The 21,604-nt window shown below is 42.6% G+C and overlaps 3 protein-coding genes across 3 annotated transcripts; 2 read left to right on the forward strand and 1 right to left on the reverse strand.

Annotated features, from left to right (window-relative positions):
- The first annotated feature begins 702 nt into the window (after window positions 1–702).
- Window positions 703–1,385, forward strand: LOC121506390 (vitamin K-dependent protein Z-like). Its single transcript, XM_041782177.1, has 3 exons — window positions 703–785; window positions 865–1,028; window positions 1,359–1,385. The coding sequence occupies exons 1-3, from the start codon at window positions 725–727 to the stop codon at window positions 1,368–1,370; spliced, it is 237 nt and encodes a 78-aa protein (XP_041638111.1). The 5' UTR covers window positions 703–724; the 3' UTR covers window positions 1,371–1,385.
- Window positions 1,386–1,571: 186 nt separating this feature from the next.
- Window positions 1,572–6,897, forward strand: LOC121506389 (coagulation factor VII-like). Its single transcript, XM_041782176.1, has 5 exons — window positions 1,572–2,780; window positions 2,864–3,001; window positions 4,486–4,601; window positions 4,955–5,075; window positions 6,087–6,897. Exons 1-5 carry the CDS (start codon window positions 2,537–2,539, stop codon window positions 6,734–6,736), a joined length of 1,269 nt encoding a protein of 422 aa, XP_041638110.1. The 5' UTR covers window positions 1,572–2,536; the 3' UTR covers window positions 6,737–6,897.
- Window positions 6,898–6,940: 43 nt separating this feature from the next.
- Window positions 6,941–21,259, reverse strand: LOC121506509 (RCC1 and BTB domain-containing protein 1-like). Its single transcript, XM_041782353.1, has 13 exons — window positions 21,217–21,259; window positions 21,077–21,106; window positions 20,173–20,461; window positions 19,420–19,570; window positions 18,128–18,294; window positions 16,385–16,502; window positions 15,920–16,070; window positions 14,294–14,357; window positions 13,637–13,734; window positions 12,529–12,573; window positions 9,710–9,861; window positions 9,487–9,617; window positions 6,941–9,292 (listed from the first exon to the last, which is right to left on the reverse strand). The coding sequence occupies exons 2-13, from the start codon at window positions 21,091–21,093 to the stop codon at window positions 9,152–9,154; spliced, it is 1,524 nt and encodes a 507-aa protein (XP_041638287.1). The 5' UTR covers window positions 21,094–21,106; window positions 21,217–21,259; the 3' UTR covers window positions 6,941–9,151.
- Window positions 21,260–21,604: the final 345 nt, after the last annotated feature.

Below are 21,604 nucleotides of genomic sequence, written 5' to 3' on the forward strand. Positions count from 1 at the left end.
ATAAAACATTCCATACTTTTCTTTAGAGATGACTTCATCAAAGCTGATAAAACATTCCATCCTGGCCTTTATAGATGATGTCATCAAAGCTGATAAATCATCCCATCCTTGACTTTGAAGATGATGTCATCAAAGCTTCTACAACATTCCATACTTGCCTTTGAAGATGACCTCATCAAGGCCTCAACAACATTCCATCCTTGCCTTTGATGATATCATTAGAGCTTCTTTAACATTCCACCCTTTCTTTTTTCATGCAGGCCAATCTAGGCCCCCAGTTGCTGTTCCAGCCTAGTGGTTAGGGTTAGGGGTTAGACAGTATATCAGTGTCCTGTTAAAGCAGGATTATAACAACAGCAGGGTGAAAAGCGGTTAAAGAGGCACAGTCTAACAATAATTCCACTTTTCAAACAGTATGAAAACGTTGTAGTAGTTTCCTCCAGGTGTATTCATCTCCACAGATTTAAAAGCAGAAACTCAGACTTTAAACCAGACATTTTTTTGTTTAAGTTCCATGTAGAACTTCAGCCTCTGTCTGTTTGAGCTGCTCCTGCTGAGCTGTAAATAATCACTAAATCAATACATTTGTTTAAAACTGCAGGAATGTTTACTGACCTGGTTTTAAACCAGTGTTGAGGGTCTGAGGTTCAGTGGGTGTGGCCTAAATGGTCCTTCTTCTCCTAAAAACACCTGGTTGTCCTGGTTTGGCTGAGTTAGTGAACACATGATGTTTCTGAGGAGCTGCACCGTCCTGATCCTGCTGCTGGGCCTGGCCGCCGCTGCAGGTCTGTAACAGCATACATGACTTTAGTGTGTAAAAGCGCCCCGCACACAGCAATGACAGACAGGACTGGTTTGTTTCAGTGTTTGTGGAGAAGCGCGAGGCCAGCACGGTGCTGCAAAGATGGCGGCGTGCCAACAGCGGCTTCCTGGAGGAGCTGCAGCAAGGAAACCTGGAGAGGGAGTGCGTCGAGGAGGTGTGCGACTACGAGGAGGCCAGGGAGGTTTTCGAGGACGATGGCAAGACGGTGAGAGGTTTAGGAGCTGGGTAAAGACTAGATATAAGATAAATAGATAAATAGATAGATAAATAAATAACCACAAGTAAATAATCAGAAATGTTAGACGGATGTTTCTGATTATTCTGGATTAACACAGGCACTAACTGGAAACATAAGCAGCTATATTGTTATTTTAAAAGGTACAAAATGGTTTGATCATCTGGTGCAAAATGACTCAATTCTGAGCATTTTCTCATTTCTTTTAACCCTGTATTCTAATTCACACCACACTGAATGCACTGGCCTTTAACCTCCTATTTCTCCTTGTTTCTGCTCATCTTTCTGTTCTGTTTGCAGAAACAGTTCTAGCTGACGTATGAACGTGAGTACGGCTTCAGTTTCACCATCAGTACGATGTACTTTTGATCAAACTTGCATCAGTAGCCGTTAAACAGTTGCATAAATCATGTTTAAAACAAACAGCCGTCCATGTGGTTGCTGCAAACATGATTTTTATGTTAAAGGTTCAGAATGAAGACCTGTTCAGACTGGAATATCAGGGATTTAAATACAGACCACTCCTTTAAGGTTTCTGTTTTAACTCCAGTTCTTACATTCCTTCAAAACATTTCTGACAGTTTAATAAAGCCAGGGAAATTTGTTTTTACTATAAGTAAACAGTTCCACCCACTTTTCCAAAAGTTGTCAACATGTTTGTGCAATTTAGACCATGCTCTCTCTATTGTGGTTTAACGTATGGCCAAAGATCACGTCAAAAATAGCATCTGCAACATTTGGAAGAGTGTCAGAAACTGATGAAGAGTGAAGATTTCCTTCAGTTCAACCACTTTTCCCAAAGTTGCCAACGTGTTTGTCCAATTTAGACCATGCTCTCTCTATTTTTGCTAAAACTTGACCAAAAAGCATGATAGATTGCTCAAATAGATTGGCAACTTTGTAAAAGTGTCTGGCCCAGTTGAAGACTGAAGATTTCCTTCCAGTTCCACGTACTTTTCAAAAGTTGCCAACGTGTTTGTTCAATTTAGACCACACTTTCTCTGCTTCAGTTAGAAACATGAACAGAGACAACTTCACAAACATTCCGTGCTCTGCCTTTGATGAGGTCATCTTTAAAGTCTTTAGGAAGATGATCTCATCAAAACATTCCATCCTTGTGTTTTTCATAGAGGCAGATCTGGACCCCAGTTGCCATCCCAGTCTAACCAGTGGCCCTGGGGTTACTGTCCTAATGGTATCAGTGTGTCCTTTAAAAGCGTGTTTATGACAGCATGATGGAGAAAAGCGGTTAAAGAGGCCTCCTGGTTAGAATGGTAGGAAGGTGATTGTGGTGTATTCACTTGTAAAGCTCAGCTTTATCAAACACAGTTCAAAAGAAGAAGAGGGAAACAGAGGTGGGCGGGGCTAAGCAGAGCATCTCTACTTGTTATGTGAGCCCCCTGGTGGCCAAACGTACAAACTCTGTGATGTCTGCCCACATTTCTCTGTTTCTACCTCCTCTGTGTGTCTAAAGTTTGATGTTCCCTCAGCAGCAGATAAAGCTGATCAGTGCTGATAATCCACTTATTGATTATGTGATTGTGTTCTCTACAGTCGTATTGATCCTCTTTCTTCTCCTGTCCGTTCATCATGTCTCTGTCTCTAAAGGTCGTGACCCGTGCCTGGTTAACCCGTGTCATAATAACGGCTCCTGTGTCTACATGGGGACGTCCTACCAGTGTTTCTGTCCTGCTGGGTTTGGAGGGAAATACTGTGAGAGGGGTGAGAAGATGTAGAGTTAACATTTATGACGTTTTCATGCAGACGTGTTCTATATCTGGATAACGCCGCCGTTCCCCCCTCAGCCGTGGAGGACCTACTGAAGTGCGTCTATCAGAACGGAGGCTGTGAGCATTTCTGTGACGGATCAGGAGAGCATCACAAATGTTTGTGTGCCAGCGGGTACAGACTGGGAGCAGACGGACGCCAGTGTGTGGCTGAGGGTAGGTAGTCCTCCAGTCAGCAGACCTTCTGAGGCTTACCCTCCCTATAGAGGGAGTCATTGGAAATCTGTCCAGTCAGCAGTGACCCTCTGAGGCTTACCCTCCCTATAGAGGGAGTCACTGGACATCTGTCCAGTCAGCAGTGACCCTCTGAGGCTTACCCTCCCTATAGAGGGAGTCACTGGACATCTGTCCAGTCAGCAGTGACCCTCTGAGGCTTACCCTCCCTATAGAGGGAGTCACTGGACATCTGTCCAGTCAGCAGTGACCTTTTGAGGCTTACCCTCCCTATAGAGGGAGACATTGGACATCTGTCCAGTCAGCAGACCTTTTGAGGCTTACCCTCCTTATAGAGGGAGACATTGGACATCTGTCCAGTCAGCAGTGACCTTTTGAGGCTTACCCTCCCTATAGAGGGAGACACTGGACATCTGTCCAGTCAGCAGTGACCCTCTGAGGCTTACCCTCCCTATAGAAGGAGTCATTGGACATCTGTCCAGTCAGCAGTGACCCTCTGAGGCTTACCCTCCCTATAGAGGGAGTCACTGGACATCTGTCCAGTCAGCAGTGACCCTCTGAGGCTTACCCTCCCTATAGAGGGAGTCATTGGACATCTGTCCAGTCAGCAGTGACCCTCTGAGGCTTACCCTCCCTATAGAAGGAGTCATTGGACATCTGTCCAGTCAGCAGTGACCCTCTGAGGCTTACCCTCCCTATAGAGGGAGTCACTGGACATCTGTCCAGTCAGCAGTGACCCTCTGAGGCTTACCCTCCCTATAGAGGGAGTCATTGGACATCTGTCCAGTCAGCAGTGACCTTCTGAGGCTTACCCTCCCTATAGAGGGAGTCATTGGACATCTGTCCAGTCAGCAGTGACCTTCTGAGGCTTACCCTCCCTATAGAGGGAGTCATTGGACATCTGTCCAGTCAGCAGTGACCTTCTGAGGCTTACCCTCCCTATAGAGGGAGTCACTGGACATCTGTCCAGTCAGCAGTGACCTTCTGAGGTTTACCCTCCCTATAGAGGGAGTCATTGGACATCTGTCCAGTCAGCAGACCTTTTGAGGCTTACCCTCCCTATAGAGGGAGACATTGGACATCTGTCCAGTCAGCAGACCTTCTGAGGCTTACCCTCCCTATAGAGGGAGTCATTGGACATCTGTCCAGTCAGCAGTGACCCTCTGAGGCTTACCCTCCCTATAGAGGGAGTCATTGGACATCTGTCCAGTCAGCAGTCTTCCCCATGGTTGTGGTTGTGGGGACAGAAGCATAGTGAGAGAATGAAAGCTAAAATCCTGCTACTGAATGAGGAACATTACAGGTTTCATGGTGCATGAAATCCAGTATTTCTCTGGTCAGATAAATGATGAAACTGATGTTTAATTCACCAGTAGATCTCCCAAAATACACGACTAACGTGACTCAATCCGTGTGTTGTTCAGTTTTATTGTTTGTGTGTAATCTGTGTGTTTACTGTGTTTCAGTGGAGTTTCCCTGTGGTCGTCGCGCTCCACAGGAAGCAGACCTGAACCAGGATGTACGGGTTCAGACCAGGCTGGTGGGGACAAACCACTGCCCCAGAGGAGAGTGTCCCTGGCAGGTAACTCTGCAGTGGGCCCACATTCTGACTTTAAACTCTAAATTCTGACGTTGGGAACAAAGTTAGATCACAACAAAAATAATTCAGGGGCCCTGATGGTGGTCTGTAGTCAGGACGCTCCGGAGTATCTATAGGATAAAGCTGAAATTGTTGCCAACACAATATGTTGAACACTGTTAGAATGTAAGGACATGATAAAATACAGGAATCACTACAGCTATCAGAAATTATTCACTCTTTCTGATGAAGAACAGCTTAATTTAAGGTGTTGTTTTTATATCTAGAATAATAAATCAGTCCCTGACTTAATGTACTAAACTATAAATTAATCTGTTTATCCATGTATTGATCAGGTTCTGCTACAGTTAAATGGAAACAGTCACTGTGGAGGCGTTCTGATCAACCCAGACTGGGTCATCACTGCTGCTCACTGTATCCATGGCAACAACCCCCAAAACTTCACTGTGGTGGCAGGTAACCAAACGTGACCAGTTTACAATCACAGACACATGACCTCGATCTGAAGTCAGAATACTGAGATCAAAGGCAGGATTCTGAGATCAAAGTCAGGATTCTGAGATCAAAGTCAGGATTCTGAGATCAAAGTCAGAATACTGAGATCAAAGGCAGGATTCTGAGATCAAAGTCAGGATTATGAGATTAAAGTCAGGATTCTGAGATCAAAGTCAGGCTTCTGAGATCAAATTTAGAATTATAAGATCAAAGTCAGGATTCTGAGATCAAAGTCAGGATTCTGAGATCAAAGGTAGGATTATGAGATCAAAGGCAGAATTCTGAGATCAAAGTCAGGATTCTGAGATCAAAGTCAGGATTCTGAGATCAAAGTCAGGATTCTGAGATCAAAGTCAGGCTTCTGAGATCAAAGGCAGGATTCTGAGATCAAAGTCAGGATTCTGAGATCAAAGTCAGGATTCTGAGATCAAAGTCAGGCTTCTGAGATCAAATTTAGAATTATAAGATCAAAGTCAGGATTCTGAGATCAAAGTCAGGATTCTGAGATCAAAGGCAGAATTCTGAGATCAAAGTCAGGATTCTGAGATCAAAGTCAGGATTCTGAGATCAAAGTCAGGCTTCTGAGATCAAATTAAGAATTATAAGATCAAAGTCAGAATGATGAGATCAAAGTCAGGATTATAAAATCAAAGTCAGATTTATCAGATCCAAGTCAGAATTATAAGATCAAAGTCAGATTTATCACTCAGAGTCATAACTGATTTTTTAAAGTTTTTTTGTTTTTTTCTGAGTTTCCAAGAACAAAACATGGCAGGTGAGAATCATCTAAGTTAATTGTCTCTTTATATTGTAGCAAAAGGTTAAGTTCATATTCTATTACAGTTTTTGTCCTTGTTTTGTTTTACTTAGAGACGTACCTTTGTCCTCATTTCTAAATAACATTTTGTTGTTGTTTAAAGTCCTATGAATCTGAGTGTTTTATGGTTAAAGGTTAATTCTGTGTATTTTTAGGGGAACATAACTTAGATGTGGAGGAGGGCACAGAGCAGAGGATACCTGTTTCCATGGCGATCGCCCATGATGGTTACGTCCATGAAACGGCTGACAGCGATATTGCCCTGCTGCGCCTGAGTCAACCCGTCACCCTGAACCGCCACGTTGTTCCCATCTGCCTCCCCACCAAACACCTGGCGCAGGGCGAGCTCCTGGCAACCCGTTACCATGACGTATCAGGGTGGGGCTCAAGGATCAACGGGGGGAACGAGGAGGACTCAGCCAACACCGCCCCAGTCTCGCCCTTGCTCCGTAAATTCACTGTCCCCATGATCCCCACCTCCAGGTGCTCGCCAAGCTCCGCCCAGTTCAACTTCAGCAGTAACCTGCTGTGTGCCGGGTACATGGAGATCGACCACCAAAGTTGTCGTGGAGATGATGGGAGCCCACTGGTCACACTCTACGGCTCCACCCGCTTCCTGACTGGCGTGGTAGCATGGGGGCGGGGCTGCACGCCAAAGGGGATCTATGGGGTCTACACCAACATGGCCAACTATGTGGACTGGGTGGAGGATGTCATGAAGAACCCGCCCTCTGTGGTGTCAGCCAATGAGAAACCAGCAGAGAGAGTGGCGTCTTTAGACCTGCTGGAACAGAAACACGTGTAAACAATTTTGTTTTAGGAGTCAAACCAAGACTGTCGTTGTTAGTTTAGAAAGGGGTTTGGTTTCAGCCTCTCTTTAAGGTTTCAGACTAAATGTAAAGTCCTCCAGGATTAGGAATCTGGACTAATGTCTGTAATTAATGTAACAGTGACATACTGGAAATACAAATACTGGAAAATAAACGGTGTTTGTGCACAATGAAAAGGCTTAGTTTCAAGTTATTTATTTCAGAAACATGTCAACCCAGAACTAAGTATAAAAACAAAATAAAATCAGCTGTAACAGTATAACAGCAAAACATACATTTATTTAACACCTCATAGTAAACCCGTGTGCTATAAGCTGTAATAAAAGAGAAAATATCTGCACTTTAAAATACTTTTTCTCAGTAAATAAAGGCCTAACAAAGCACAATAAAAATAAACTTTATCGTATTAAAACAGAAAGCATTTTCCCAGTTTGTCATATAAAACAAATCAAGAACTGTAACCCTGCTGAAAGCGTGTACAGCTACTTTTGACCCTAAAGGAATCAGCGCTATCATAATAAACCACATTAAAACGGTTATTTCAAGCATCTGAGTGCAAACAGAACTACACTCACTGACCACTTCATTAGGTACACCTATTAACAAACTTCAGCACATCGTCTGCGGCATGTCTGCGTGTCCAATGCTTCGCTTCCTGCCATGTGACTGATTAGATCATTAAAGAGCTGCTGAAAAGGCGTACCTAATAAAGTGGTCAGTGAGCGTACAAACCTAATACCAGGAACAGATCTGAGTGCTAAAACTTAACAGCAGAAGAGAAACAGCTTTTCCAAGCATTTCAGCGTTTACACATTGCTCAAGCTTGTTGTCGTCATGGAACGGGAAGCTTTTCAATAATTACCACAGAACAAAGCTCCCTAACCAGTAAAACATCCCCGTGTTAGCAGGAATATCCTGTTATCATTTCAGAGGGAGGAAAAAGCTGCTAGTCACGTAGCGCTGCCTTAAATGTTTGCTACTGTAACTTCTTTAGTGCAACATTCTTTTCCTAATGCTTCCCCCACAACATTTAAAATAATTCAACTACCTTCTTAACAGAGCAGAAAGATAAAGATGTGCTTTCTTAAAGTGCTATGAACACATTTACATGAGGCAGAATGAAACATCCCAGAGCAAACAGACTGGAGTATAAAAACACAAATATAATACATCCAACTTTGTTTCTTTGACTGTAAATATGTGCAGAAATCAGCCAATCAAATGACCTTGAAACACCACCAATGAGGGCTGAGCTTAGCGTCTCTTATCAACTCAAAAGCTTTCTTTAAGACTAATCTAAACTTGAGACCTACTTTATAGAAATAAGAGTAAAAATCAGCAATGTAAGACGGTTTGGAATGACTCTGGTGTGAGCTGGCAGCCTCTGATTGGACCGGAATGACTGCAGGTATATGAGCATGCTCAGTGTGACCCCTTTAAAGGTCACATGTCACGCTAAATACACTTTCAGGTTTTTCTAACAAAAATATGTGACCCCTGTCCACAATCCCCCCACCCTCTCTTTCTCCACCCTTCAGAAAATGTGAATGTGATGTCATGTGGGGAGTAAGCCCCGCCCCCAGGATCTGTTGGCCCTCCCCGCTTGGAAGGAAGTTCACCCTCCTCTCCCGATTGAGAGGAGGATCAGGAGAGCCACATCCATTTCCTGAGATTAAAAAATATATATAATAAAAGTAATAAATAAAAAATAAAATAAAATAAAATAAAATAAAGGTAAAAAAATAACAATAGTAAAATAATTTTAACAAAAATAAAAAATTGCAATTAAAATAAAATAAAAATATGTAAAATAAAAAATAAAATAAAAAAAAAGGAGCCCAGGGAGGCCGATCTGTAAGCAGACAAATGAGATGAAAACATCTGAAGGGCTTTGGAGAGGACTGCATCATGTATACGCTGGGACACAGACAAATAAAAATAAAAATCTGAGCCCTCTGTTCTGTTGAAGACAGCTTTTCAGTTGTTCTGGTCCAATCTCTGCCAGCTGCTGAAAATACCCTAAATATGCTCAAGTAGGATCCTAACATAACATTTCTCCGTCATTGTAAAGGCTCAGCTCAATAAGGAGCCTGAAAACAGGCGCTATGCTAACCAGTGTTTCTCTTTCTCTTAAATAAATCCCTCCAGTGTTTACTCCTGAAGGAAAGGATGACCTGTGAGGATGTGCTGCTGAAGAACATTCAAGTATAAAGACGGCATGTAAAGATAATGTAGGTGACTCCACAGGAAGTGGCCAAAGTGCTTTTTTTCTGCTACATCGCTGCTGAAGCTGTCTCTCTCAGGAATGTGATCAGAATGGCGACACGTGGAGCGGCGACCACGCCCACCTCAGCGAGAGTGCAGTTCACAGAAACGTGCGTTAATCACGCTCAGTTCTTAAAGGCTCCGCAGCGGCTGGCCCGGCTGATGAACTCCTTCAGCATGGCTCCGTCTACCTGCCAGAAAGCTCCGGTCTGCGTCACCTGAGTCAGGTGGTTCACACAGAACCGGAAGCAGAACACCTCCAAGTCCTGAGGAAGGAAAACCAGAGATATGATAGGATGACAGTAAAGGAGGAACATGGGCTCTTGAGATGTGACAATCACTGACGTCTGTTTTTATGTACATATCAAACGGCGCCCCAACTTGTTTGAGGTTATACAGAGTACGCCCCCTGCTTCCTGTGGCTCCTATAAACCTATGTGTGTTCACGTGCGTGCATCACCTCTGCATCGTATCGTATGGCGGCGGACAGCAGCGTGAAGGCGTTCTCCACAGTGATCCCTCTTTTGATGATCTGCTGACACAGACGTTTCAGCCGGTTCTCACAGTACGAGGTGGCCAGGTCCAACAGGCCTGCAGCCAAAACAAACCCATCCAGCATAAGCACATCAACATATTAGCTCGTTAGGCTAACGAGAACTCTATCTGATACGGCGTTGGCTAACCGATGGCGTCCTCGGGGGGAAGGTCAACGGTGTCCGTGTAGAGGAACTGCAGGAATGATCTGTAGACGGGGTAGGAGAACTGTCCGATCTCGATCACGTCCTGCTGATCCTCCGTCCACTGAGAGCGGAACATGGAGCGGAAATGCTCACACCTGGAACCAGAGAGACACCTGTCTGTGAACAATCATCACACCTGGAACCAGAGAGACACCTGTCTGTGAACAATCATCACACCTGGAACCAGAGAGACACCTGTCTGTGAACAATCATCACACCTGGAACCAGAGAGACACCTGTCTGTGAACAATCATCACACCTGGAACCAGAGAGACACCTGTCTGTGAACAATCATCACACCTGGAACCAGAGAGACACCTGTCTGTGAACAATCATCACACCTGGAACCAGAGAGACACCTGTCTGTGAACAAACATCACACCTGGAACCAAAAACCCCCACTGAGCTCTAAGAGAGTGCAGCTATCTAAGAATGAGTTCTTGTTCTGTGGTTTTTATGTGCGTATATTTTACACCCTCTGTGGGTTTTATGTGCGTATATTTTACACCCTCTGTGGGTTTTATGTGCGTATATTTTACACCCTCTGTGGGTTTTATGTGCGTATATTTTACACCTTCTGTGGGTTTTATGTGCGTATATTTTACACCCTCTGTGGGTTTTATGTGCGTATATTTTACACCCTCTGTGGTTTTTATGTGCGTATATTTTACACCCTCTGTGGGTTTTATGTGCGTATATTTTACACCCTCTGTGGTTTTTATGTGCGTATATTTTACACCCTCTGTGGGTTTTATGTGCGTATATTTTACACCCTCTGTGGGTTTTATGTGCGTATATTTTACACCCTCTGTGGTTTTTATGTGCGTATATTTTACACCCTCTGTGGGTTTTTATGTGCGTATATTTTACACCCTCTGTGGGTGTTATGTCTGTATATGCTCTGCCTGGCCAAAAAAAGAGTCGCCACCTGGATTCAACTAAGCAAATAGGTAAAAGCCTCCGTTTGGATAATTACTGCATGGGCGATTATCTTTCAGCTGGCAACAAGTTATTTAACCCCAGCTGATGCATGAGTAACAATTGGATTTTTAACAGAGTGTAGCTATCTAAGAACGAGTCTTCATGTTCTGTGGGTTTTATGTACGTATATTTTACATGTTCTGTGGGTTTTATGTACGTATATTTCACATGTTCTGTGGGTTTTATGTACGTATATTTTACATGTTCTGTGGGTTTTATGTACGTATATTTTACATGTTTTGTGGGTTATACGTACGTATATTTTACATGTTCTGTGGGTTTTATGTACGTATATTTTACATGTTTTGTGGGTTATATGTACGTATATTTTACATGTTCTGTGGGTTTTATGTACGTATATTTTACATGTTCTGTGGGTTTTATGTACGTATATTTTACACCCTCTGTGGTTTTTATGTGCATTATATTTTACACCATGTTCTGTGGGTTTTATGTGCGTATATTTTCAATGTTCTGTGGGTTTTATGTACTTATTTTTTACATGTTTTGTGGGTTTTATGGACATTTATTTCACTTGTTTTGGGGGTTTTATGTACTTATATTTAACTTGTTCTGTGGTTTTTATGTAGTTATATTTTACATGTTCTGTGGGTGTTATGTCTGTATATTTTATGGCCAAAAATGTTCTGTGGGTTTTATGTACAAATAGGTATATGTTCTTTTTATGTAATTACTGCATGTTCTGTGGGTTTTAGCTGGCAACAGTTATTTTACATGTTCTGTGGGTTTATACGTATTATTTCTGTGGGTTTTATGTACGTATATTTTACATGTTCTGTGGGTTTTATGTACGTATATTTCACATGTTCTGTGGGTTTTATGTACGTATATTTCACATGTTCTGTGGGTTTTATGTACGTATATTTTACATGTTCTGTGGGTTTTATGTACGTATATTTCACATGTTCTGTGGGTTTTATGTACGTATATTTTACATGTTCTGTGGGTTTTATGTACGTATATTTTACATGTTCTGTGGGTTTTATGTACGTATATTTTACATGTTCTGTGGGTTTTATGTACGTATATTTTACATGTTCTGTGGGTTTTATGTACGTATATTTCACATGTTCTGTGGGTTTTATGTACGTATATTTTACATGTTCTGTGGGTTTTATGTACGTATATTTCACATGTTCTGTGGGTTTTATGTACGTATATTTTACATGTTCTGTGGGTTTTATGTACGTATATTTTACACCCTCTGTGGTTTTTATGTGCGTATATTTTACATGTTCTGTGGGTTTTATGTACGTATATTTTACATGTTCTGTGGGTTTTATGTACGTATATTTCACATGTTCTGTGGGTTTTATGTACGTATATTTTACATGTTCTGTGGGTTTTATGTATGTATATTTTACATGTTCTGTGGGTTTTATGTACGTATATTTCACATGTTCTGTGGGTTTTATGTACGTATATTTTACATGTTCTGTGGGTTTTATGTACGTATATTTCACATGTTCTGTGGGTTTTATGTACGTATATTTTACATGTTCTGTGGGTTTTATGTATGTATATTTCACATGTTCTGTGGGTTTTATGTATGTATATTTCACATGTTCTGTGGGTTTTATGTATGTATATTTTAAATGTTCTGTGGGTTTTATGTACGTATATTTTACATGTTCTGTGGGTTTTATGTACGTATATTTTACATGTTCTGTGGGTTATACGTACGTATATTTTACATGTTTTGTGGGTTATACGTACGTATATTTTACATGTTCTGTGGGTTTTATGTATGTATAGTTTACCTTATTTTTAGCACAGCTTTGTGTACGTGAATGCATTTCCATGTTCTGTGGGAATTTTATGATCGGCCGATATTTCACATGTCAAACTGTGGGTTTTAGAGCCTCAGAGATATTTCACATGTTCTGTGGGTTTTATGTACAGACAGAACACTATCATTCTGGATCCCATGTTCTGTGGGTTTTATGTATGTATATTTCACATGTTCTGTGGGTTTTATGTATGTATATTTACATGATGTTCTGTGGGCGTATGGCAAAGCAGGCGAAGACGCTCAGTGTTGGTGAATGTTCTGTGAGGTTTTATGTACGATGGATTTTACATGTTCTGTGGGTTATATGTATGTATATTTTACATGTTCTGTGGGTTTTATGTAAATATTTTACATGTTCTGTGGGAGGAAAATATATTTTACATGTTCTGTGGGTATGTAGATATTTTACATGTTCTGTGGGTTATGTACATATTTTACATGTTCTGTGGGTTTTATGTAACAATATTTTACAAATGTTCTGTGGGTTATAGCCTCACCAGCCTTTTACATGTTCTGTGGGTTTTATGTACGTATATTTTACATGTTCTGTGGGTTTTAAAATAACACCTCCTGTATGACCACTCTGCAGCTTATACGGCTGATATTTTACAATGTTCAAATATTGGGAAATTTTATGTACTTATATTTTACATGTTTTGTGGGTTATATGTACATATTTTACATGTTCTGTGGGTGTTATGAAAATATCGATATTTTACATGTTTTGTAAATATGGTGTTGTTTTAAAATGCAGCACTGATATTCCATTAATAAACAATGTTCTGGTGGGTTTTATGTACGTATATTTTACATGTTTTGTGGGTTATACGTACGTATATTTTACATGTTCTGTGGGTTTTATGTATGTATAGTTTACCTTATTTTTAGCACAGACTATGTGTACAGCTGCAGCATTTCCAGAGACGCTGAATTTCAGATCGGCCTCTCGTACAGACCTCCAGGAGGCAACAGCGAGGCTCCACCCCCATGCTCTAATTTTCAAAGACAGACATCACTCCCATCATTCTGGATCCCTTCTAGTCTTGTTTTATGGTAACAGACCCATAGAGGTGAGCCTCCTTCTTCTTCTCTGTTTTATTGGTGATCTGTTCATGAAGTGAGTGAGATGTGGCGTAACGATGGACTGACCTCGACACTGACCCCACATGTATACCTGGAGGATAAAAACTGTCAACAGCAGCCAGAGGAGGAAAATATTCACTGTAAATCACATTCTGATGTAGAGAAGGAAGGGGAAAGGTTAGGTTCACACTCTTTGATTAAATCCATGACATATTTTTAACAATGAGACTCAAACTAAGCCTCACCAGCCTTTTACAGGCCGACAACCTTCAGCTGACGTAGATCTGTTCTGTTTAAAATAACACCTCCTGTATGACCACTCTGCAGCTGTGTGCGGCTGATATTAACAACAAATATTAACTGAAATGTTAACTCTCTGACTTGAATCAGCCATATTTTAAAATCATGTAGGGGTGTTAGAAAATCAAACACAAACAACTGCTCCATATATGGTGTTGTTTTAAAATGCAGCACTGATATTCCATTAATAAACAATCTGGTGGCTGTAATTTCTGATGTCTGATCTGTGTTTCAGTGTTGGCGGCCATCTGGCCTGCAGTGGATTATCTCTCCACGTCTGTTAGAGACACGTCTTCACCACACACCGGTCTCTAAGGGTCACAGAGGGAGGATGGAAAGAGGAGAAATACCTGCCCACTCTGTGTCCTGGCAGCTGAGGTGTGTGTGGAATGGCACGCAGCGACCTCGACCACCCTGTTAAAGACAGATTTACATCAACAAATCAGCATCTACAAGACTCACAAAGAGGAGCTAGATTTCTATGACAGGAAAAAGCTCAGAGTGTTTTTATCTGCAGCATTCAGGAGGAAGTTTACATCTCCACAAGATGGGAGGAAACTCTCCAACACTCTCTGTCAGACAGGACCTGAACCTAGCTCTCTCTGTCAGACAGGACCTGAACCTAGCTCTCTCTGTCAGACAGGACCTGAACCTAGCTCTCTCTGTCAGACAGGACCTGAACCTGTCTCTCTCTGTCAGACAGGACCTGAACCTACCTCTCTCTGTCAGACAGGACCTGAACCTACCTCTCTTTTTCAAACAGGACCTGAACCTAGCTCTCTCTGTCAGACAGGACCTGAACCTACCTCTCTCTGTCAGACAGGACCTGAACCTACCTCTCTTTGTCAGGCAGGACCTGAACCTACCTCTCTTTTTCAAACAGGACCTGAACCTACCTCTCTTTGTCAGGCAGGACCTGAACCTGTCTCTCTCTGTCAGACAGGACCTGAACCTAGCTCTCTCTGTCAGACAGGACCTGAACCTGTCTCTCTCTGTCAGACAGGACCTGAACCTACCTCTCTCTGTCAGACAGGACCTGAACCTAGCTCTCTCTGTCAGACAGGACCTGAACCTACCTCTCTTTTTCAAACAGGACCTGAACCTACCTCTCTTTGTCAGGCAGGACCTGAACCTACCTCTCTTTGTCAAACAGGACCTGAACCTACCTCTCTTTTTCAAACAGGACCTGAACCTACCTCTCTTTTTCAAACAGGACCTGAACCTACCTCTCTTTTTCAAACAGGACCTGAACCTACCTCTCTTTGTCAAACAGGACCTGAACCTACCTCTCTTTGTCAAACAGGACCTGAACCTACCTCTCTTTGTCAAACAGGACCTGAACCTACCTCTCTTTTTCAAACAGGACCTGAACCTACCTCTCTTTGTCAAACAGGACCTGAACCTACCTCTCTTTTTCAAACAGGACCTGAACCTACCTCTCTTTGTCAGGCAGGACCTGAACCTACCTCTCTTTGTCAAACAGGACCTGAACCTACCTCTCTTTGTCAGGCAGGACCTGAACCTACCTCTCTTTTTCAAACAGGACCTGAACCTACCTCTCTTTGTCAGGCAGGACCTGAACCTACCTCTCTTTGTCAAACAGGACCTGAACCTACCTCTCTTTGTCAAACAGGACCTGAACCTACCTCTCTTTGTCAAACAGGACCTGAACCTACCTCTCTTTGTCAAACAGGACCTGAACCTACCTCTCTTTGTCAAACAGGACCTGAACCTACCTCTCTTTTTCAAACAGGACCTGAACCTACCTCTCTTTGTCAAACAGGACCTGAACCTACCTCTCTTTTTCAAACAGGACCTGAACCTACCTCTCTTTGTCAGACAGGACCTGAACCTACCTCTCTTTGTCAGACAGGACCTGAACCTACCTCTCTTTGTCAGACAGGACCTGAACCTACCTCTCTTTGTCAGACAGGACCTGAACCTACCTCTCTTTGTCAGACAGGACCTGAACCTACCTCTCTTTGTCAGACAGGACCTGCACAGGGCTCAGCTGGTTGCTCTTGTTGCCCGTTCCCAGCTGACCGTAGGTGTTTGCTCCCCAGGCGTACAGCAGACCCTCGTCTGTTTGAGCCAGGCAGTGGCCGTAGCCGCACACGACCTGGAAAAACACGGGAAGATGTGAGTCATGAGAGAGTCACACTTTAAGGACATCACCTGGCTCTGTAGCCATGAGTCTGGATCAGCGGGGAATCCTGGGATCTACTTTTGACATGGTCGTTGGTCTTCAGGGCCTAAAAAACTAGTCACCCGCCTCACCTCCTGAGCAGGGATGGAAGAACTACCTGCACACATGTTAGACAGCCCTGGTCAGGGTTAAAGTTCAGAAGGTCAAAGTGGCTTCATCAGGACTCTACCTCACCTCTCCATTATCCACCAGAGCCATGGAGGACTACTCTTTGTCCACAAGGACCTGAACCTACCTCGGTCTTCTGCAGGAGCCTGAACCTCACTCTCTTTGTCAAACAGGACCTGGTTGGCCGTGTTGTCAAACAGGACCTGAACCACCTGGCCACAGTTATTATAACCCCATGCAAACACCTGGAGGGAGCACAGAGCATGCAAGAACCAGGGAGACAGCAGAAATCAGATTATTAGCTCCTCCTCCTCTCTAACACCGACGCTCTTGGACTTCTTCTGCTGGAGGGCCTTAAATCATTTCCCTCCAGTTTGTGACTGTTGATCTGAGAAAAATCTTTACTATTGTGCTAATAACAGTAATTGTACCTTTTTATTCTGTAACTCAACATCAACCCCCTCTAAAAAATCTTCAGATTAGGGGTCATCCAGTATGTTTGCACATGGGCCAGATCTAGGATTGGCAGAAGCTCTGGGGGCCAGACATTCAGATAGACAAAAAAAGGATCAATAAACTGATCTCAGAATTCTACTTTTGATCTCAGGGTTCTACCGTTGATCTTTGAATCCAGACACTGTTCTTGGAATTCTGACTCTGATCTCAGAATTCTGCCTTTGATCTTAGAATTCTAGCTTTGATCTCAGAATTCTACTTTTGATCTCAGAATTCTACTTTTGATCTCAGAATTCTGCCTTTGATCTCAGAATCCTGACTTTGATCTCAGAATCCTGACTTTGATCTCAGAATTCTACTTTTGATCTCAGAATTCTGACTTTGATCTTAGAATTCTAGCTTTGTTCTCAGAATCCTGACTTTGATCTCAGAATTCTAGCTTTGATCTCAGAATCCTGACTTTGATCTCAGAATTCTAGCTTTGATCTCAGAATCCTGACTTTGATCTCAGAATTCTAGCTTTGATCTCAGAATTCTACTTTTGATCTCAGAATTCTAGCTTTGATCTCAGAATTCTACTTTTGATCTCAGAATTCTGACTTTGATCTTAGAATTCTAGCTTTGTTCTCAGAATCCTGACTTTGATCTCAGAATTCTAGCTTTGATCTCAGAATCCTGACTTTGATCTCAGAATTCTAGCTTTGATCTCAGAATCCTGACTTTGATCTCAGAATTCTAGCTTTGATCTCAGAATCCTGACTTTGATCTCAGAATTCTAGCTTTGATCTCATAATCCTGACTTTGATCTCAGAATTCTGCCTTTGATCAACCTGGCCACTATTCGATGATCTGTGCTGTAGATAATTCAGTGAACTGAGAGGAGCACCTGGAGTTTTCCTGACTGATGTTTGAATTACATTAGTCATGAGGATTTGATGACCTGGGAAGATCCAAGCTATTGGGACTATTTAACACAGCAGTCACCTTCCTCCTATACACACAGCCGCACACACACTGATTAGCTTTAACACAGGCGGGTTAGGACTAAGCTGCTTAGCCTGAATCTGCTGCAGAGGGAGCTGACCTGGAAACACCCATAGAAGTGTGTCGTATCAGCCTCATATGCCCATAGCTTTCTATTTTAACAGGATTAAATGGCTGAGGGTAGATTACAAGACTTACAAATGAAATCCTTATTCTCAAAGAATAACACACCTTTCAGCGCAAATGTTCTGCTCTTCATTCAAACCTCTCTTCTGATGTTAGCTCATATGCTGTTCAGGATTAGTATGATGGTATCTTTAACTACAACCCCGACAGCCCTGGTTTTTGTCTACATACAGCCACGTAAAGCAGGAACATTAGAACCAGAGCAAACATTCTGATTGGATGAGAGCGCAGAGCCCGCCCCTACCTCTCCATCATGAGTGCGCGCCATGGAGTGATGCGAGCCACACGACACTTCTTTCACCTTCTTGCTCTGCAGGTTGGAGGTGACGAGGACCGGGGAGAGGCCCTGGTTGGTGCTGCCGTTCCCCAGCTGACTGTAGCCGTTATGTCCCCACGCAAACAGCTGTCCATCTGCAACAGAGCAAGTGATGCAGGTATGACAGGATGAGTCAGGATCACAGCTACCACGGCAGTGAACGAAGACTTTCAAAGATAAAAGGTTTATAAAGTCAACAGAAAGGTGTGCTTTTACACCTCAGGTGAGCACGGTAAATATTTAGCAGTACTTGGAAATAATAAAGATAGATCCGGGACAATTAGGCACACAAACTTAAACGTCTTTTCAGGAGAATTTCCTTCATGGATGTAAAACAGTTCCATCTGATTTTGAATGTGATAATTAGATCATCTATAGCAGGGGTGTCCAAACTTGTTCCACTGAGGGCCACATACAGAAAAATATAAGGATGCAAATAATAATGACAATAATACAAATAATAATAATATTAATATTAATATTAATAATACTGTTAAATAACAATAGTAATAGTTACAGTAATAGAGTTAATTTTGAATGTTTCTGATTCTTGGGGGGATTGTGGAAAGGGAAACATGTTTTTGTTAGAAAAGCCTGTAAAGTGATTCATTATAGTCCACTAAACAGAAACCAAAACTTCCCATACCTATCCGTGAACGTGTTAGTGATCTAGACTCAGTAAGATAACAAACAGGAGCATGTGTATTTAGAGGGAAGAGCTGCAGATCCATATGTATGATTCATTATTCATGTAGCTAATGTAGCATGTAGCTAATGAAGCATGTAGCTTTTATAGCATGAATCTTAAGTAGCATGTAGCTAATGCAGCATGAATATAATGTAGCATGTAGCTATTGTAGCATGTAGCTAATAAAGCATGTAGCTAATTTAGCATGTAGCATGAATATAATATAGCTTGTAGCTTATGTAACATGGACATAATTTAGCATGTAGCTAATGTAGCATGAATCTCATGTAGCATGAATCTAATGTAGCATGTATCTAATGTAGCATGCAGCTAATGTAGCATGTAGCTAATTTAGCATGTAGCATGAATATAATATAGCTTGTAGCTAATGTAACATGGACATAATTTAGCATGTAGCTAATGTAGCATGAATCTCATGTAGCATGAATCTAATGTAGCATGCAGCTAATGTAGCTAGTAGCTAATGTAGCATGTAGCTAATTTAGCATGTAGCTTATAGATCGCGACCTACCCTCTGTAGCTAAAAGGACGTGAGGTCCGCTGCCGTAGCTCAGGCTGATCACCTTCTTCCCCCTCAGGAAATCCAACTTCTTGGGCACGATGGTGCTCAGGCTGTCTCCTGTGCCGAGGCAGCTGCTGCTGTTGAAGCCAAACACGAACACCTGGGACGTGATAACAGTCAGACGATGGTGTGGGTAAAAAATGACAGGTGTGCACAGATTAAGGCATTCAAATGGAACCAAACTATGTTAGAAACTATGTACTATGTACTGAGGGGGACACACCCTCCTGGCCTCAAGTCTGCGGTTGATCTCACAGTCAGGGAACGACGGATTACAATGCCAAGGTAACATGCACAGACACAGATCCAATGGTAGCATCCGGGGCGGTTTAGTTTTGTCTCATTCTTTCAGACCTAAGTCCACTTATAATAACTGAATAGATGTTTTAATGAAGACATTCAAACTTTAAAAGACCTCCTCTACTTCTAGTTGGCATCTAAAATGCTGCTGTAGTCTGCTTCAGTGTTTCTTCTACTGCTCAGTCTGTCACGGCTCAACTGTTCATCCACACATTTCTCCCTGTAGAGGCTAAAAAATACTTACTAAAAACAAAAAGATCATGTGAAACATGCAGACGCTGCATCAGGACTTAAAGGTTTACACGGTCAAATGTGACGTTACAGACATCATGACCACATTTAGATGAATGGTGACTTCACAACCGTGCAGGAAGCCCCGTCACCGCCTCACTAACTCCTCACCTCGTTGGCATGTGTGACATAGATGGCCTCATTGGCGTAGATGCCAAAAACGCACGCCTGCCGAATGGTGGACAGCTCCTCGTGGCTCAGCAGAGAAAACAGGGGCCACTTACTGACGTCCACCATGGCTCCTGCAAAGCTGAACCGTCCTTGTGGAGGAGGAGGAGGAGGAGGAGGAGGAGGAGTCACGGCTGATGGGGGAGAGGAGGGAGGCGCTGAGAGGGGGAGGATGTGAGGAGGAGATGCTGGAGGAGGTGGGGAGCAGGGAGCTGAATCATCCCTGCTGACACTTGACAAACAACCAAAACAAACACAGCTGTCAGAAAACAGAGGCGTCCCAACAAAAGCATGCAAAAGCCTGAGAGGCTCCTCAGACCCATGGATGACAGCTCTACGGTCATGCAGCCAAAGCAGAAGCACATGTGATCCATGAACAGCCAGGCTCCCTCCTTCATGCCTGCGGCTGCTCAGAGAGGCCAGATTCAGTCAGCAGCGCTGAGGTTTTCATGTTTTCTTCATGATGGGAGCTCTTTAACGACATTAGAGGCAGCTGTGACTCCTTCATGTTCTTAAATACTCTATCTTAGATTCGGCATAGATGTCACCCTGGCTCAGCTCTGTTTAGTGCTGAATATCTCAGAGGAGACAGACATGAGCTGAGCTAAAGGCTAACCTTAAATTCCCTTCATTCTGGGTGGAGTTGAGCATTACGTCTCCTCCCTCAGACCTAAAAATAAAACCCCTCTGAAGGTAAAACTGCTCTGTCTCCCTCACAGACCCCCCCTGAAGCGTCCTGCACAGCTGTTTTTAGTGTTTTAGTCCGGGTTATAAGCATAGAAGCGAGCTAACTGCAGCAGAGGATAAACATGGAGCAGCTAACAGCTTAGCCCTCCGCTCTCCCTACCTAAAACATCGCTCCATGACAACAAGTCCACTGAGAAAAGACAGACACACAGTGGCATTACATCACAAAGTCACTCTACGTCCACATTTCTGCTTTATTTCCATTAAAGCTTCAAGAGTTCCCTGCTTCTAACGGCTTACCGGTGCTGTCAACAGTCACGCAGCGTCGACTGGAGCCTTCTTCTTCTTCTTCCACCTTTGACTGAGTGTAAATGAGCGTAGCGGCGTTTGTCGCCCCCGCGAGGCCAAGAGTGGAACTACTGCTGTAATACAGCACACAGGCGCACACAGAAGAGCAGGATTTAACTAAAAAAGATCATTTAAATCAAATATGAACAAAAAACTAAACATTCATAGACATAATAAACATCAAAACATTTCATTCAACACGTTTACATCAAAAAAGACAGTTACAAAGGACAAAACAAACTGACTTTGAACAAAACACTTTTAAAATGACAAAATAAATAACACACAATTAAATAAAAATCTGTTTTATTCTCTTTTTTTTTTTGAAAAACGTTTTTGT

The sequence above is a fragment of the Cheilinus undulatus genome, linkage group 24 (assembly GCF_018320785.1).
Source record: "Cheilinus undulatus linkage group 24, ASM1832078v1, whole genome shotgun sequence".
NCBI classification, from domain to species: domain Eukaryota; kingdom Metazoa; phylum Chordata; class Actinopteri; order Labriformes; family Labridae; genus Cheilinus; species Cheilinus undulatus.

Coding starts and splice junctions, on each gene's coding strand:
- LOC121506509 (XM_041782353.1), bottom strand. Junction 12,574..13,636: donor AAACAGAGAAGAAGAAGGAG/GCTCACCTCTAT, acceptor AAATTCCCACAG/AACATGGAAATGCATTCACG. Junction 9,293..9,486: donor CCATACGATACGATGCAGAG/GTGATGCACGCA, acceptor TTCCTTCCTCAG/GACTTGGAGGTGTTCTGCTT.
- LOC121506389 (XM_041782176.1), top strand. CDS start 2,537: ATGTTCCCTCAGCAGCAGATAAAGCTGATCAGTGCTGATAATCCACTT. Junction 3,002..4,485: donor ACGCCAGTGTGTGGCTGAGG/GTAGGTAGTCCT, acceptor ACTGTGTTTCAG/TGGAGTTTCCCTGTGGTCGT. Junction 5,076..6,086: donor AAACTTCACTGTGGTGGCAG/GTAACCAAACGT, acceptor GTGTATTTTTAG/GGGAACATAACTTAGATGTG.
- LOC121506390 (XM_041782177.1), top strand. CDS start 725: ATGATGTTTCTGAGGAGCTGCACCGTCCTGATCCTGCTGCTGGGCCTG. Junction 786..864: donor GGGCCTGGCCGCCGCTGCAG/GTCTGTAACAGC, acceptor GGTTTGTTTCAG/TGTTTGTGGAGAAGCGCGAG.